We start from the raw sequence: 14,563 nt of genomic DNA on the forward strand, positions 1-14,563 counted from the left end.
GGGTGGCTCAGTCAGTTAAGGGTTGGCCTTTGGCTCTGGTCATGATCTAGGGGTCCTGGGATGGAGCCCCACATGGGGCTCCCTGCTCAGCGGGGAGCCTGCTTCTCCATCTCCCTCTGCCATCTCCCCTCCACCTCCACCCCCACCCCCAACTGTGTCGCTGGCTCTCTCTCTCTGTCAAAGAAATAAATAAAAAATTTTTTAAAAGTATTAAAAAAAAAAACCAACTAGGGTATTTGCATGGTCTCTTAAGGTATCTCCCCATAAGATAATTACTGTAAAGGGGAAAATGGTAACTTAACAGTTGAGAAACGGGCAAGCAATACCTTAAGCAAGTAACCAACGTCAACATCGCCAATGATGAGACACATCAATAACCTGTGACTCCAGATATGACATACTGAGAAGAACACATCCCTTCTGTGGGATTCCTGCCAAAAGTGAGAAACTTCCGTCTAATCATGAGGACAAACCCATATCGATGAGTAGTCTACAAAACCAGTACTCTTCCCAAGTATTAAGGTCATAAAAGATTAGGAAAGACTGAGGAAATGTCACCGAGTGGAGACTAAGGAGACATGACTAAACCTAGCATGGGATACTTCCTGGTTGGGATCCTGGACCAGAGAAATGTCACCAAAAGCGAAGCAGGGATTTTTGAACTGGATGAATCTGATTCCCAACCTAGAAAATAGGTTGTCTGGCTCTGGGTAAACCACGGACCACTTTAGCATGGCATGGCCTTGAGGGAGTACCTGTCGCTGCTGGACCTCAGTCTTACTATCTGTTAAGTAGGCTGTCTTTTAGAGTCCCTCACCCACTTCCGGGCTGTCGGGCATCTCAGGCCTTGGAAACCACGCAGGCGCGAGGGGGACTGCTTGATTGGCTATTCGTTGTGACGCACTCACGAGCAATAACAGCACCTAAGCCCCACCCCTTCCTGCCGCGCCTCCTAGCACGCCTATCGGCCCCGTGCACGACGCTTACACGCGCGGTCGCACGCATGGTGCGTGGTGACGTTGTGGCGGCGGGGGCGCCATCCCGGAAGCGCGAGCAAGGCCGCCAGATGTGCAGGTGCTGCTGCCACCGACGCCGGGGCCGAGTTCGGGGTGGGGTTGGGGCGCCGGGGCCGCTGGGTAGCCGGGCCGGGTCGGGCGCCGCCCCCGGGCTGTGGCGGGGTGGGACGCGCCGCTGGCCACATCTGGGCACCCCTCTTGCGTAGAGGCCTCAGTTTCCCCGGACGCGCAGTGTAGTCTCCGGTGGCTCAAAGGGCCGGTTCCGGATCCGGGGCGCGGGAGCTGGGGCCTCCTGTGTTCAGGCTATGCAGTGTCACCCGGAACCGGGCATTGCCCTCTTTGGGCCTCAGTTTCCCCGCTTTGCAGGGGCGGGGCGTGAGGGGGTATGCGAGTCCCACCTCGCTCGCGGGTTTTGCTGAGCTTGGGCCGCCAAATTAAATTCTGTGTAAATAACTGGGTGGAATCACGGCGCCTCTGCCTTGCGGTGTGACCTTGGATAACTGAGCCCACCCGTCTGAGCCGTCGTTGGCCTTGGAGATGGTAGTGTTTACTTCATAGGGATGATTGAGGATTAAATGAAGTGCTGTACAAGTGTTTGCTCCTGTTCTTATAAGTACCAGGGAGCCCCTTGCTAAAATGTTGGTTCCCGGGCCCCGCCCTAGGACTTCGTACTCTCTTTGGAGAAACAGCCAGCTCCGAGCCTAGCTCCTTATCACTCTTGGTTTCAGCCGCCACAGATAGCGCTGTGAGATTCTGATTATTTGTTACTCTCATTTTCTGGATGAGAAAACTGATCGGGGAGGTGAGAGGACTCTCCCAAGGTCACACAGCCTACTTCTCTGCGTGTTTCCCTCATAAATATATTTGGAGCAGAGACCAGAGCCCTTGCTGTCATTTCCACTTTGTATGTGGGCCAGACTATTAGGGAAGTTTTCCTGAGAAAGGCAGCTGGGTGGAGAGTGTGCCTTGAATCCATCAGCCTTCACATCTGGGAGCCAGAGGCAGGAAAGAGCTCTACTTTGAAGCAGAACCCTTTTCTACAGGTCCAAATCTTACACCTGCCAAGCACTAGCTAAGGGGCTTCCTGCCACCGGGCTCTCCCCTTGAGTCCAGGTGTCTTCTTGATACATGATCACGCTTCTTTGGAAGTCTGGATATTGTGGGTGTTGGTACCTGGCACATAGTAGGAATTCAATAAACATAGTGGTTATTGGGTGAGGGGGAACTTCACCAAGTGTGTTAGTTTATTTCCAGAAGGCCCCCAGGGGCTGCAACTAAATAACTTCTGGTCTCCATGCTTTGCAGGGAGAAAAGTACTAGCTGCTAACATTTGTAAATGAGGCAATGTCACACACACACACACACACACACACACACACCCATTCACGTTTCTGGAAAAATTCAGAAGCCTGGCAGAAGTCAGTTGCCATAAGAAGTAACCGTCCTGGCATAGGTGGGCACTAAACATCTGTTCGGATTCACACCTTTGCAGATCCTGTAGACTATGGGCATTTTGAGTTGTGACTCAGGTTTACTGGGTTTGTGGCAATGGTCCATTTCCTCAGTTTCTGAGTCTCAGTTTCCTAATACATAATTAAGGATAACAGTTCTGTGTCTGAAGCTTAGTGGTTTATTTTTTTTTATTTTTATTTTTTAAAGATTTTATTTATTTATTTGACAGAGAGAAATCACAAGTAGACAGACAGGCAGGCAGAGAGAGAGAGAGGGAAGCAGGCTCCCTGCTGAGCAGAGAGCCTGATGCGGGACTCGATCCCAGGACCCTGAGATCATGACCCGAGCGGAAGGCAGTGGCTTAACCCACTGAGCCACTCAGGCGCCCCTGAAGCTTAGTGGTTTAATAGCATACAGTAAGTGCTCAATAAAGTGGAGGGTGGATCAAGTGGGCTCTGAAAGCCCTTCCTGGTCCTGCATGTGAATTTCAACCAATTGCAACTGGGCCTTTCTATCGGCAGTTAAATAATGTGGATCCCAGAGCCAAGCTATGTCAAGATTCCGGGTTTTGCCTGATACCGCCCCCTGGAGGGTGAGTGCTGAACCTGTGGCCCCTTTCTGCCCTGGCATGGTCCAGGAGCCCCCCACCCTCCATGATGGTTATTTGCCTAGCCACAGAGCCATCTAGGTTGCTGCGGCCCACAGCCTGACTGGAATTCTTGGCTTTAATTTGCTAATAAAAGTCTACCGTCAGAGCTGAGTTTGAAAGCTGCCAAGCTAAGTTCTGGTGATCCCTTGCTGTAAGCTGGGTTCTGGGCTGGGCTCTGGAGGCAGAGACATGCTTTGTTCTCTAGAGCTGACATTGTTTTGGGAGCCACAGGTGAAGGGGTCAACTGAGGGGGCACCTGGATGGCTAAGTCAGTTAAGGTTCAGCTCTTGGTTTCAGCTCAGGTCATGATCTCAGGGTCATGGGATCGAGCCCGGGGTCAGGCTCTGCACTCAGGAAGGAGTCTGCTGGAGATTCTCTCCCTCACCCTCTCTCTGCCCCTCCCTACCACTTGCGTGTGTGCACGTACACTCTCTAAGATAAATACTTGTTTGGAAAAAAAAAAAAAGACAACTGATAACCAAGATAATTTCAGGACAAGATGAGCTAATGAAGCAGTAAAACGAAGTGCTAAGTGACTGGAGTCGGGGGTAGTCATCAAAGACCTGGGAGAGAAGATCTGGAGATGCTGATGATTTGAGGGGGCAGTCATGCATATGGGGACAGCAGGTGCAAAAGCCCTGGGATGGGATGAACAAAGTCAGAAGGATGTGGGAGGAGGCTGGTAGATCTGTGCAGGTGGAAGGTGGCCATGGGCTTGGGATCATGGAGATGGGCGGCCATAGAGGTGGGTGGGTGATGGGATTCTGATGTGCTGGGATACAGTTTTAGATATACATCCTCTCAACACCCCTGAATCCTCAGGATCATGAACAAAGCTGAGACTCAGGTGGTTTGACCCAGGACTTACGGTCATGGGGCCCAGGGTTCCCAGCCCCTCCTTTCTACCCCACCTACCCCACTGCCTGGTATAGACTGAAGACTCTCTTCCTGCCTGTTTCAGGCAGCGGAGGAGGAGGAAGAGATGGACCCCCCGGACTCGGCCTCGAGGGTCTTCTGCAGCCGCATCCTGAGCATGGTGAACACAGACGACGTCAACGCTATCATCCTGGCTCAGAAGAACATGTGAGTGGTGGCCAAGGGCTGTGGGCCCCAGGCGTGGGAAGGAATTCACCCGCTGGCCAGCATTCTTGCCCTGCCCGCCCTTACCCTGGGCCCACACTGGTGATAAAATGAAGGAAATGAGCAAATCTGCTGGCTGGCTCCAAAGTAAATTCCTTCATGGCCTGGAGGCGAGGCCTTGGCACAGGAAGCAGGGTTTTGGGATGGTTTCACAGCTGTGGATGGCTTGGCAGGGGCCGCAGCAGCTCCTGTCCCAGGGCCTGGGGGTGGGGAGTTGGGATAGGAAGGGGCTGCAGGAGGGGATTTAAGGAAGCCAGTGAGCTGGTCTCTGTTAGGAGCCTGGTCTCTGAGAGCCTAGGCTGTCTCTGGAGAGTACCCATGGTCTTTTGGAGGGGCCATCAGTAGCTTTTACCCTCGTTGGGGCTTGGCACTGTGACCACCACAGCCTCACCCTAATTCCAACCTGCTCTGTGGGGAAGAAAATCTTGCACAATCTGGGGTAGAAGAACAGCCTCCTGTGGCTTTATTTTTGTGTGTTTAAGACAAAGCTTTTCCTGCCATTTATGACACAGCACAGACCTGATACCCTTGCATTTCTCTCATCCAGTGACAGGGGTGCTGGCTTTGTCTGGGTCAGATTTAGGCCTGCCCTGGTGAACTCCCACAGTGAGGGAAGACAAAACTAGACACGGACCTTCCTGGCTCCATGGTGTCAGGGCTGGGCCAGAGGAATAGCTGGGTCTAGAAGGTCAGGGGAGTTGGAGTCAGAGTCTGCTTGCTGGAGTGGGGTAAAGGCTACATGGTAGGGTTTTGAAGGTTGAATAGGAGTTTGCTAGGTTGCTCAAACAGTAGGGAGAGTTCTGCAGGGCAAGGGAACAACACATGAAGAGGTCATGGAACAGGAGGGAGCTTAGCATGATTAGTTTGTAGGGCGTGGTTTGTAGGGCTGGTGCCTTCTCTCTGCTGCCAGGCTGGACCGCTTTGAGAAGACCAATGAAATGCTGCTGAATTTCAACAACCTGTCAAGCGCCCGCCTGCAGCAAATGAGCGAGCGCTTCCTGCACCATACAAGGACCCTGGTGGAGATGAAGCGGGACCTGGATAGCATCTTCCGCAGAATCAGGTGGGTCCTCAGCCCCTCCAGCCCTCTGCCTCCCCGCTCTGAGCCTCGGGTTCCTCCCCTCTTCAGTGAGGACCATGCATTCCACATAACAGAGCAATGGGGACATTCATTTGTTTTATGAGGCTTCAGCACTCACTTAGCATCTGAGAAGATCTGAGCTTCGGGAAAGAAAATCTTGAAGTTTCTGAATTTAAGTTTTATTTATCTTTCAAAAAATGTAACATAGCAGCAGATGCATCATGCAAAAAGGCAGGCAGGTGCAGCCAGGGAAAGGCAAGCCTCTGGTCCTCCAGTCCCCAACTCAAGTCTTCTCTCAAGAGGCCTATGTGATTGCTGGGTTTTGTGGGTCCCCTTCTGAGCTGTTTCCTGTGAGGACAGAGAAAAATGATACTCCAGTCCACAGGCACGCAGAACACTCCTGCAGCACCTGGAGCCAGATGAATGCCACCGCTGCCAACCATGGTCACGTGGCCGGGTCTGGAATTAGCCAGAGCAGCAGCTGGGCAGCCGCCCCCACACCCACTGGCACACTGGGGAGCAGAAATCAGGAGACAGGCCAATTAATTCCTTTATAAAAGCATATATTTTCTGGGGCATATCAAGCTGGTTGCCTAGGCATGGTGTTTGGGGGTGAGCAAGAACCCTTCAGGTTGGCGCCCTTCGTGCGTATCTGTGTTGCCCAGGAAGAAGACAGTTGTTTCTGCCCCTTGGGTGGGGCACCCAGTGGTGGTGGTACTTCTGGGAGGGACTGGTTGGCCATAGTCACTCCTTGACTATGAGAAGGGGTCTTTCCATCCCAAAAATCCCTTTCTCATTCTTTGTAAACATGACTTCATAACTTTGGGGGAAAAAGGAAAAAGAGCAGGTTGAAAATGAAGCAGGCCTTTCTCTGTGAATGTCTGTTTAACGCGTGCAAGTGCTCAGTGTCTGGGGTGTGAATCGTCACTCCTGTCCCCCAGACACTCTCATCTCACTGATGGGGGACAGGGTGGGACAAGTCACCCATAGGAGTGACTGCTGAGGAGGGGGTGAGGAAGCTTCCTGGAAGGTTATCTGGGCAGAGGAAGGTTGGACATAAGAAGAGCATGGCAGGTAGAGGGCCCAGCCAGACCCAGCACTGAGGACCCACACAAGCTTGTGACAGCTAGGTGGCTGCCATCTGCCCTGTGGGTGAGAGGTCTGCAGGGTTGAGCACGTGGGCCGGCCTCCCTCCAGCTGAGAACCAGAGAGTGACAAGCAGTATGTGTGCGGGAGGTGGGCAGTTCCCATCCCCACCCACCTAGAGCTGGCAGCAAGGGTTCCTTGCACCAGGCCCAGCCTGTCTGCTTGGCAGGTTCAGCCCTGTATGCCTTCCCTTCCCCTGCAGGACGCTGAAAGGGAAGCTGGCCAGGCAGCACCCGGAGGCCTTCAGCCGTAAGTGTCACCCAGAGCTCCTGTCCCCCACGCCTGGCCTCTGCACCCGCGGATGCCTGTGCCTTCATCCCAGGGCTTCCTTCTAGAAGGTCACCTCAGGGGCTGACACTAAGCCCAGGCCCTGGTGGCCAGTAGATCCAGAGAGACCTGGAGCAGGGGGCAGGGATGGAGGTGCTTGGCTGGTCTTGGCAACTGGTAGAGCAGGTGCCGGGACCAGGATCCCCTCCCTGGGGAGAGGTTACATGGGGGAATGTGGATAAGAAAGATGACAGTCCTTGCCCAAGTGGATGTAACATAGCCCTATGAGCCAGGCTCTTACCTGTAATTCCCCATGAAGTGGGGGCTGTGAGTAGCCCATTTCGTATAGGGGAGACTGTGTAGCCTAAAGGAGCAGTGACCTCTCAGAGGAAGTGCAGCATCCCCCATGCTGAGCCTCAGTTTGCCCCCTCTGCCAAATGGGCCAACATCTCCCTGTCCCAAGGCTACTAACAGCTGTGGGCACAAAGGCAATGCTGTTGGGGCATCTGGCTGCCTGAGTCAGTGGAGCATGCAACTCTTCATCTTGGGGTTGTAAATTCAAGCTCCACATTGAGTGCAGAGCTTACTTTAAAAAAAAAAAAAAAAAAAAAGGCAATGCTGTCATCAGGCCTGGTTTCTAGAGCAGAATGCTGAGGCAAGGATGGTGAGAGGACTGGCCCTGGCCACACAGTCAAGAAGCCAGAGCCAGGCTCAGGCTTGACCCCAGAGAAGCCAAGTCCTGGCCGCACCTTGCAGGAAAACCTCTCACCTGCCTGGGCCTCAGTTTCTTCCTCTGTAAAATGGGCCGCATTATCCCCCATGGGGTGGCAGGGGAGCTGTCAGGGGTCATAGGCCCAGGTAATCCCTCATCGTGGTGCCCATCACAGTGACTAAGCCAATTCCTGGCCTCCATCCCCCAGACATCCCAGAGGCATCCCTCCTGGAGGACGAGGATGAAGACCCCATCCCACCCAGTACCACGACCACCATTGCCACCTCGGAACAGAGCACGGGCTCCTGTGACACCAGCCCTGACACCGTCTCACCCTCCCTCAGCCCTGGCTTCGAGGACCTCTCCCATGTCCGGTCCAGTTCCCCTGTCATCAATGGCCGAAGCCAGACGGATGATGAGGAGACACCGGGCGAGTAACACCATTCCCTGGTGCCCCGAGGGGTCTCAGGGCAGTGGCAGCACTCCCCCGGTGTCTGCGGTGGCAGCAGGTAACCCTGCCTGGAGATCAGCAGCTTTGCCACCCTGTTTTGTCACCCAGGGCTCCCCGGGGGACCTGGCTCCCTCTGGGGGTGTGGAATTCCTAGGGGGTCTGTCCTTCCTGCTTCCTCATTGAGAACATCTGTCTTCTGCAGACCCCTCTGCCAGGCCAGGGGATAACCAGCTCAGTTGGAGTTGTTGGGCAGGGTGTAAGGGAGCTTTTCCAGAGCCAAACTTGAGGTCTGCTCTAAACAACATTTTTTTTTTTTTTTAAAGATTTTATTTATTTATTTGACAGAGAGAGATCACAAGTAGGCAGAGAGGCAGGCAGAGAGAGAGCGAGGAGGAAGCAGGCTCCCCATGGAGCAGAGAGCCCGATGCGGGACTCGATCCCAGGACCCTGAGATCATGACCTGAGCTGAAGGCAGCGGCTTAACCCACTGAGCCACCCAGGCGCCCCTGCTCTAAACAACATTTAAAGGCTCCCAGAGACCACAGCCAGATAGCCCCTGCCCCAGTGCCCTGGTTGAGACCTCCTCAAAGTGGACCAGCACTGTCTTGTCTGAGTTCACCCCTGCCCATCCCTGTACCCACTAATTCTGGTCTCCCTGTCCCTTTTTCCAACAAAAGTATTGAATACTGTCTCCAATAGGTATCTCAAGGAGGTTTCTGAGATAATTGTAGAAGGCTCAAGATGGAGGCTGGCTATTCAGCTGCAAGCCTGATAAGGCCTATGTTTCTCTGACCAGAGGTGTGAACCTTGAAGGCCCAGCAGGCCTCTCACAGGGCCTCCATGGAGCAAGCTGAGCCACCTTGGAAAACAGAGTTAAACGGAATATTTTTGTACCCGATGTTTACAGATGCTATTGGGAAGTTATCAATAAAAAGACTCTGTTACTAAAAAGGGAAGGGTGTACTTAACAGTGGCTTCCTTCCATCCTGGGGCCCAGCAGGCCATAAGGGGAACAAGTGCAGGATGTGAGACAGGAGGGGTATGGCAGCCAGGCACCACTGACCGAGAAAGAGATGTGTCCGCTCTTGGTGGAAGTCTCCAGTGGTAGCAACCTTAATAACCCAAGTTCCTATCACCACCTATGTATACTCACACATGCTGTTCCCACTGCTCACAACACTGTTCCTTATCTCTGTGAAAAACTTCATCTGCCACAGGGAGCTAGGCTGGGTCCATTCCTCAGCAGACACTGTGTAGAGTTTCCTCATCTTTTAAGCACTTAGAAATTGTCACTAAAGGCATCTTCCTAGACCCAAGAGTGTGTGCTTTTGCCTGTCGATAGGGGGCGCTGGTAAGCGTTCAAGGAAATAAAGAGCCACGCTGCCAAACCCATAGGTAACATCTCAGCCTTCTCCCTTATCGCTCCCGGCACTTTTTAGCTATCCACGAGACTCCTTAGTCCTAACAGAAGTTATCCTTGGCCCAAACACCCTGGGACGCACCCCATTTTCTTGAGTGAATGCAGCAGCTCCACCTGCCGTCGCTGCCCTGGTAAGCGCCGCCTTGAAATTTCATCTGCGCACAGAGTCCAGAAAGTTTTCAAACAACTGACTCCTGGTGTTAGGTGGCTCCCAAGGGTCTCGCACGTCCCACCCCCGTGCCTCCTTCTAGCTTGCCTGTCCTGACTCCGAAGTCAGGGACCAGCTGACCCCCTGCTTCATTTCTTTGCTTTAGCACAAATGGTCTCCTCTCTAGTCAGCAAGCATTCCCCGAGAGGCCGCTGTGTGTCATCAGATTTTGGCCAACCCACAGACAACAGGTGGAAACACCTGGAAAGATGAAGTCGTCTCCTCACGTGACCTGGAAGAAAAGGCCCGAGCCCGGAAGCGGGTTGGCGACACTCGCCCACAGACGCCACGGCTTCGTTCGCCAGCACCTAACATGGCAGCAGGGCGGGGCCGGGGTGGGGTAAAACGCGCGGCGCGGATTGTGACGCAAGTGCGCAGCGTGCTCGGTGCGCAGGCGCTCTCGGCGGCAACTCGGCGGTTTCCGGTTCCGCCGCCCTCTTTCTCTTCAACGAGGTGGCGGAGCGGTTTGGTGGCGGCGGCCTTGCGGATTCGCGCCAGGTGGGGGTCGGGCGGTAGACTGGGGGGGGCTGCGGGCGTTCGGGTAGCGGAGGAGGTGGCCCAGAACCCGTCCGCGCGGCCCGGGTTCCGCAGGACAGCCGGGTCGGCTCAATTGGGCGCGTGGCGCCGGGGTTCCGAGCGGGACCGGGCCCCGGAATGCGAACCGGCTTTTGGGAGAGGGTCCTGTGTGCCCCGCCAGCCCAAGCTGTCCCACAGGGCCTGGGGGCGAGGATGGTCTTCCTGGACAAATCCTTTAATGGAGGGGTGGTATGAAGTGTATAGCTTTTTTTCCGTGCCATGTTGTGTGCCAATCGACTTAGAATCATTAAGTTTTCTTCCCCTGCGAGGTTTTTTCCTACCTTTTTCTTCCTTCTACCTGCCTTATTTAATATATCCGTAAGGAGAGGGTGGTAGCGCCCACCTTCAAGGGTTTTTTGTCGCGGGTGTTGAGGGACGACGATGGAATTATGTGTAAACAAGTACCTGGCACGTGGTTGGCAGATACTGTTTATAGGTTGGAGCAGACGCAGGAAACGTGGTCTGGCGAGTTTGACTATAAACTCGGAAGGAAGCCAGGGTGTTGGGTGTCTGAGCGTGGAGTTGGAGAGAACTGCAAGGCAGGAAAGAGTGTTGGAGGGGTGGCTACTAAAATGGAATTCCCAATCAGGTTGCAGGAAGGGTTGCTTGTGGAGCAAATGTGGCTTACAGAGTGGTAGGGAGGGGAGGGTGGGGAGATCCCATCTCCAGACCAGACACCAGAAGAAAAGCTATAAAAGCAAAATAGTGCCCCCCGCCGGGTACTTCTCATTCCATCATAAAAGTTGACAGAATCTGGGGTGCCTGGATAGCTCAGTGGGTTAAGCCTCTGCCTTTGGCTCAGGTCATGATCTCAGGGTCCTGGGATAGAGCCCCGCATCGGGCTCTCTGCTCAGCAGGGAGTCTGCTTCTCTCCCTCTCTCTCTGCCTGCCTCTCTGCCTACTTGTGATCTCTCTCTGTGTCACATAAATAAATAAACATTTAAAAAAAAGAAAAGTTGACAATCTCATTTGCTCGGCCCAAGAAGCGTAACCACAGCCCTCATTCCCATGAAGCACACTTTGCCACAGGGGCCCTGGGGTAAGGTGGAGGAAGCATGATCCTTGATTATAGGACAAGTTTGGGCTGCAGGCTTAGAGGGGTGAAGGAAGCAGGCCCTGGGGTGAGCCTGTAGTTGTGCTTGATGCTGGCACAGGGGCTGTTGGGGCCAAGGCTTGCCAGCCTCTGAGCTCAAGCTCCTCACACCTGCAGTTCTCACCCTTCCATTTCTACTTTCTACTCTCCAGCAGACGCAGAGATGCAGATCTTCGTGAAGACCCTGACGGGCAAGACCATCACCCTCGAGGTTGAGCCCAGTGACACCATTGAGAATGTCAAAGCCAAAATCCAAGACAAGGAGGGTGAGTTGGGCTGAGTCCAGAGGCTATCCCGCGGGAGTCCCCAGCCCAGAGGAGCCATTGTCATGTGCAAGATGGGTTGTCTAGACCTCAGCCTTGGCCAGGACTTGACTTGTGTGAGCTTGGGAAGGCAGCTTGTTCTCGTTATCTTAGTTTCGCTTTTGACAGATTGTGGGTAATGCCAGAGCATCCCTGTGGATTATGGAGAAGCTGCCAATAAAATGCTTGCCAGAGCCTCAGTAACTGAGCTTTCTTTTCTCCAGGCATCCCCCCTGACCAGCAGCGTCTGATTTTTGCGGGCAAACAGCTGGAAGATGGCCGCACTCTGTCAGATTACAATATCCAGAAAGGTACTAAGGATAGGGTGGCTGGACAGGGCCCAGGAGGTCTAGGACCCAGGATCAAGCTTTGATGGCCTCGTTGGCAACGCTGGGGGGGGGAGGAGAGAGTGGTGGCTGTCTTAAGGTGAGGATCAGATGAGGCTGATGAATTTTCTTTTTATGAAATAGTTTTCATTGGAGGCAAGATCTTAACTCCACTTCATTTTCCAAGTGGCAGTGGTTTCTAATGTTCTTGCCTTTTTTTTTTTTTTTTTTTTAAAGACTGTTTTGTTTAAAAATGCGGTAAAATGGTATCTGGCTGGCACAGTCTATAAAGCATGGGGCTCTTGATCTCAGGGTTGAGAGTTCAAGCCCCATGTTTGGTGTAAACATTACTTAAAAATAAAATCTTAGGGATGCCTAGATGGCTCAATCGGTTAAGAGTCTGCCTTCAGGGACGCCTGGGTGGCTCAGTGGGTTAAGGCCTCTGCTTTCGGCTCAGGTCATGGTCCCAGGGTCCTGGGATCGAGCCCCGCATCGGGCTCTCTGCTCAGCGGGGAGCCTGCTTCCTCCTCTCTCTCTGCCTGCCTCTCTGCCTGCTTGTGATTTCTGTCTATCAAATAAATAAATAAAATCTTAAAAAAAAAAAAAAGAGTTTGCCTTCAGCTTACGTCACGATCCCAGGGTCCTGGGATTGAGTCTCCCATCAGGCACCTTGCTCAGTGGGGAGGCTGCTTCTCCTCTGCCTGCCCCTTTTGTTTGGTTGTTTGGTTTTTGAGGGGTAGGTTGTTTGTTTGCTTGTTAAGTTTATTTGGGGCACTTGAGTGGCTCAGGAAGGTTAAGCAACCGACTCTTGATGTCAGCTGGGGTCGTGAGCTCAGGGTCCTAGGATCCAGCCCCGAATCAGGCTCAGCAGGGAATCTGCTTGAGGTTCCCTCTCCCTTTTCCTCTGTCCTTTCCCCTGCTCATGCTCTCTCTCTAAAATATTTTTTTTTAAGATTATTTGTTAGAGAGAGCGTACAAGCAGGCAGAGTGGCAGGCAGAGGCAGAGAAGCAGGCTCCCCAATGAGCAAGGGGCCTGATGTGGGACTCGAACCCTGGACTCTGGGATCATGACCCAAGTCCAAGGCAGCTGCTTAACCAACTGAGCCACCCAGGTGTCCCTAAAAAAAAAAAAAATTTTATTTTTTAAAGAAAGATTTTAGGGCAGGTAATCAGGATTGGAATCAAGTCCAGCATCGGGCTCCTTGCTTGGTGGGAAGTCTGCTTCTCTCTCTGCCTGCTGCTCCCCCTGCTTGTGCTCATATGTGCATGCGCATGCGTGCTATCTCTTTCTCTGACAAACTCTTTAAAAAAATAAGTAAATTAAAAAATACATATTTTTATTAGGAGTCACATGCTCTACTGACGAAGCCAGCCAGACACCCCCTTGATATCCCCCCCCTTTTTTTTTTAAGATTTTATTTATTTGTCAGAGAGAGAGAGAGAGAGCATAGGCAGGCACAGTGGCAGACAGAGGCAGAGGGAGAAGCAGGCTCCCTGCAGAGCAAGGGGCTGGATGTGGGACTTGATTCCAAGATGCTGGGATCATGACCTGAGCCTAAGGCAGCTGCTTAACTGATTGAGCCACCCAGGCGTCCCTTGATGTCCCTTTTTTTAGGAACTAGATTTAATTATTTTGCTCAGCAAAGTGAAAGATCATCTTTGCACCACTTAGAAGTAACCTTGTTTGTCAGGAAACCCCGATGCACACTATAGTTGGCACATGTTAGCCTCAGACTCCCCAAGGGCTAGTGGGAAGCAAGATGGAGGTTCTGTGGGCTGGTTCTTGCCAGTGTGTCCATCTGTGTATAGAATACCCCATCACATTTGAGGAGCTCTGGTCTGGGGGACCCTACTCTACCTGAGGTGCTGGGGCCAGGCTCAGTCACTGTCTCTTTTGAACCCGCCCGTAGAGTCCACCCTGCACTTGGTGCTTCGCCTCCGGGGTGGCATCATCGAGCCTTCGCTCCGCCAGCTGGCCCAGAAATACAACTGCGACAAGATGATCTGCCGCAAGTGTGTACCCTGGGGGGAGGGGCGGCCCTGGGAAGGAGGGTGTCGGGTTGGGCTGTGGCCTCACCACTCTCTCGTCTTGTGCAGGTGTTATGCTCGCCTGCACCCCCGTGCCGTCAACTGCCGCAAGAAGAAGTGCGGCCACACCAACAACCTGCGCCCCAAAAAGAAGGTCAAATAAGACCCCTCCACCGGCTCTTTCTTTGCCTGCAAGGCGGCCTCCTGCCCGAGCCCCAAGGTCCTGGCGCCTCAATAAAGTTTCCCTTTCATTGACTGGAGCAGTAACTGGTGTCTGCGTGGCTGGTCTGTCCAAGGGAGAGCTGGTTGAGTCGTGGGTCTCTTCCTTGGAGACTCCCTGCCACTTGATTGTGCATAGCCCTTGAGTGTCCTGTGTCCTTTGGTTCTGGTCATCTCACTTGTATAATGTGCTGTGGTCTCTCCCCTCTGCCACATACCCTGATGAGCCTGCACATCTGGGTTTTGTCATCTATAAATGGGACTAACCCCCAGCGCAGGCTCTCTAGGGACTGCAGGTGAGCCACATCACTGACAGCGCCCTCCTTAGGCACTTTGATGACGTTCATGCCTGTGCCCTGGAGGTGTCGTGCTGTGGGTAGGTAGACACCCCACCTCGTGTAAGACCTCTGGTCTCTGCTGAACCTGAGGAGCACCTGTGCCCTACCTGATGCCTGTGACATCAGTCTTGGTGGGGTG

General features: G+C 53.2%; 2 protein-coding genes across 8 annotated transcripts; both read left to right on the forward strand.

The window, feature by feature from the left end:
* Window positions 1-964: 964 nt before the first annotated feature.
* On the forward strand, window positions 965-10,041 carry KXD1 (KxDL motif containing 1). Of its 5 annotated transcripts, none has more exons than XR_004279624.1 (7): window positions 965-1,074; window positions 2,990-3,060; window positions 4,079-4,200; window positions 5,168-5,320; window positions 6,687-6,733; window positions 7,672-7,972; window positions 9,649-10,041. XR_004279624.1 is itself a non-coding variant. In XM_032316287.1 (6 exons), the coding sequence occupies exons 2-6, from the start codon at window positions 3,019-3,021 to the stop codon at window positions 7,899-7,901; spliced, it is 594 nt and encodes a 197-aa protein (XP_032172178.1). In that variant the 5' UTR covers window positions 965-1,074; window positions 2,990-3,018; the 3' UTR covers window positions 7,902-8,216. The 5 variants fall into 5 exon arrangements, 3 of the variants coding, with proteins under 3 accessions (XP_032172178.1, XP_032172195.1, XP_032172206.1); XR_004279623.1 differs by lacking the exon at window positions 9,649-10,041 and adding an exon at window positions 8,614-9,306; XM_032316287.1 differs by lacking the exon at window positions 9,649-10,041 and having other exon boundaries at window positions 7,672-8,216.
* Window positions 9,933-14,134, forward strand: UBA52 (ubiquitin A-52 residue ribosomal protein fusion product 1). 3 transcript variants are annotated; one of them, XM_032316339.1, is made up of 5 exons: window positions 9,933-10,040; window positions 11,364-11,477; window positions 11,738-11,824; window positions 13,750-13,852; window positions 13,937-14,134. In XM_032316339.1, exons 2-5 carry the CDS (start codon window positions 11,375-11,377, stop codon window positions 14,028-14,030), a joined length of 387 nt encoding a protein of 128 aa, XP_032172230.1. In that variant the 5' UTR covers window positions 9,933-10,040; window positions 11,364-11,374; the 3' UTR covers window positions 14,031-14,134. The 3 variants fall into 3 exon arrangements, with proteins under 3 accessions (XP_032172230.1, XP_032172236.1, XP_032172245.1); XM_032316345.1 differs by having other exon boundaries at window positions 9,942-10,040; window positions 11,367-11,477; XM_032316354.1 differs by lacking the exon at window positions 9,933-10,040 and adding an exon at window positions 10,290-10,307.
* Window positions 14,135-14,563: the final 429 nt, after the last annotated feature.

Source organism: Mustela erminea, chromosome 1 (genome assembly GCF_009829155.1).
Source record: "Mustela erminea isolate mMusErm1 chromosome 1, mMusErm1.Pri, whole genome shotgun sequence".
NCBI lineage: Eukaryota > Metazoa > Chordata > Mammalia > Carnivora > Mustelidae > Mustela > Mustela erminea.

What these genes read in the sequence shown, in the direction of transcription:
- KXD1 (XM_032316287.1), top strand. Translation starts at nt 3,019, where the DNA reads ATGTCAAGATTCCGGGTTTTGCCTGATACCGCCCCCTGGAGG. An exon ending in AGCATCTTCCGCAGAATCAG is followed by an intron (nt 5,321 to 6,686) that starts GTGGGTCCTCAG and finishes CTTCCCCTGCAG; the next exon opens with GACGCTGAAAGGGAAGCTGG. An exon ending in GCACCCGGAGGCCTTCAGCC is followed by an intron (nt 6,734 to 7,671) that starts GTAAGTGTCACC and finishes TCCATCCCCCAG; the next exon opens with ACATCCCAGAGGCATCCCTC.
- UBA52 (XM_032316339.1), top strand. Translation starts at nt 11,375, where the DNA reads ATGCAGATCTTCGTGAAGACCCTGACGGGCAAGACCATCACCCTCGAG. An exon ending in CAAAATCCAAGACAAGGAGG is followed by an intron (nt 11,478 to 11,737) that starts GTGAGTTGGGCT and finishes TCTTTTCTCCAG; the next exon opens with GCATCCCCCCTGACCAGCAG. An exon ending in AGATTACAATATCCAGAAAG is followed by an intron (nt 11,825 to 13,749) that starts GTACTAAGGATA and finishes ACCCGCCCGTAG; the next exon opens with AGTCCACCCTGCACTTGGTG.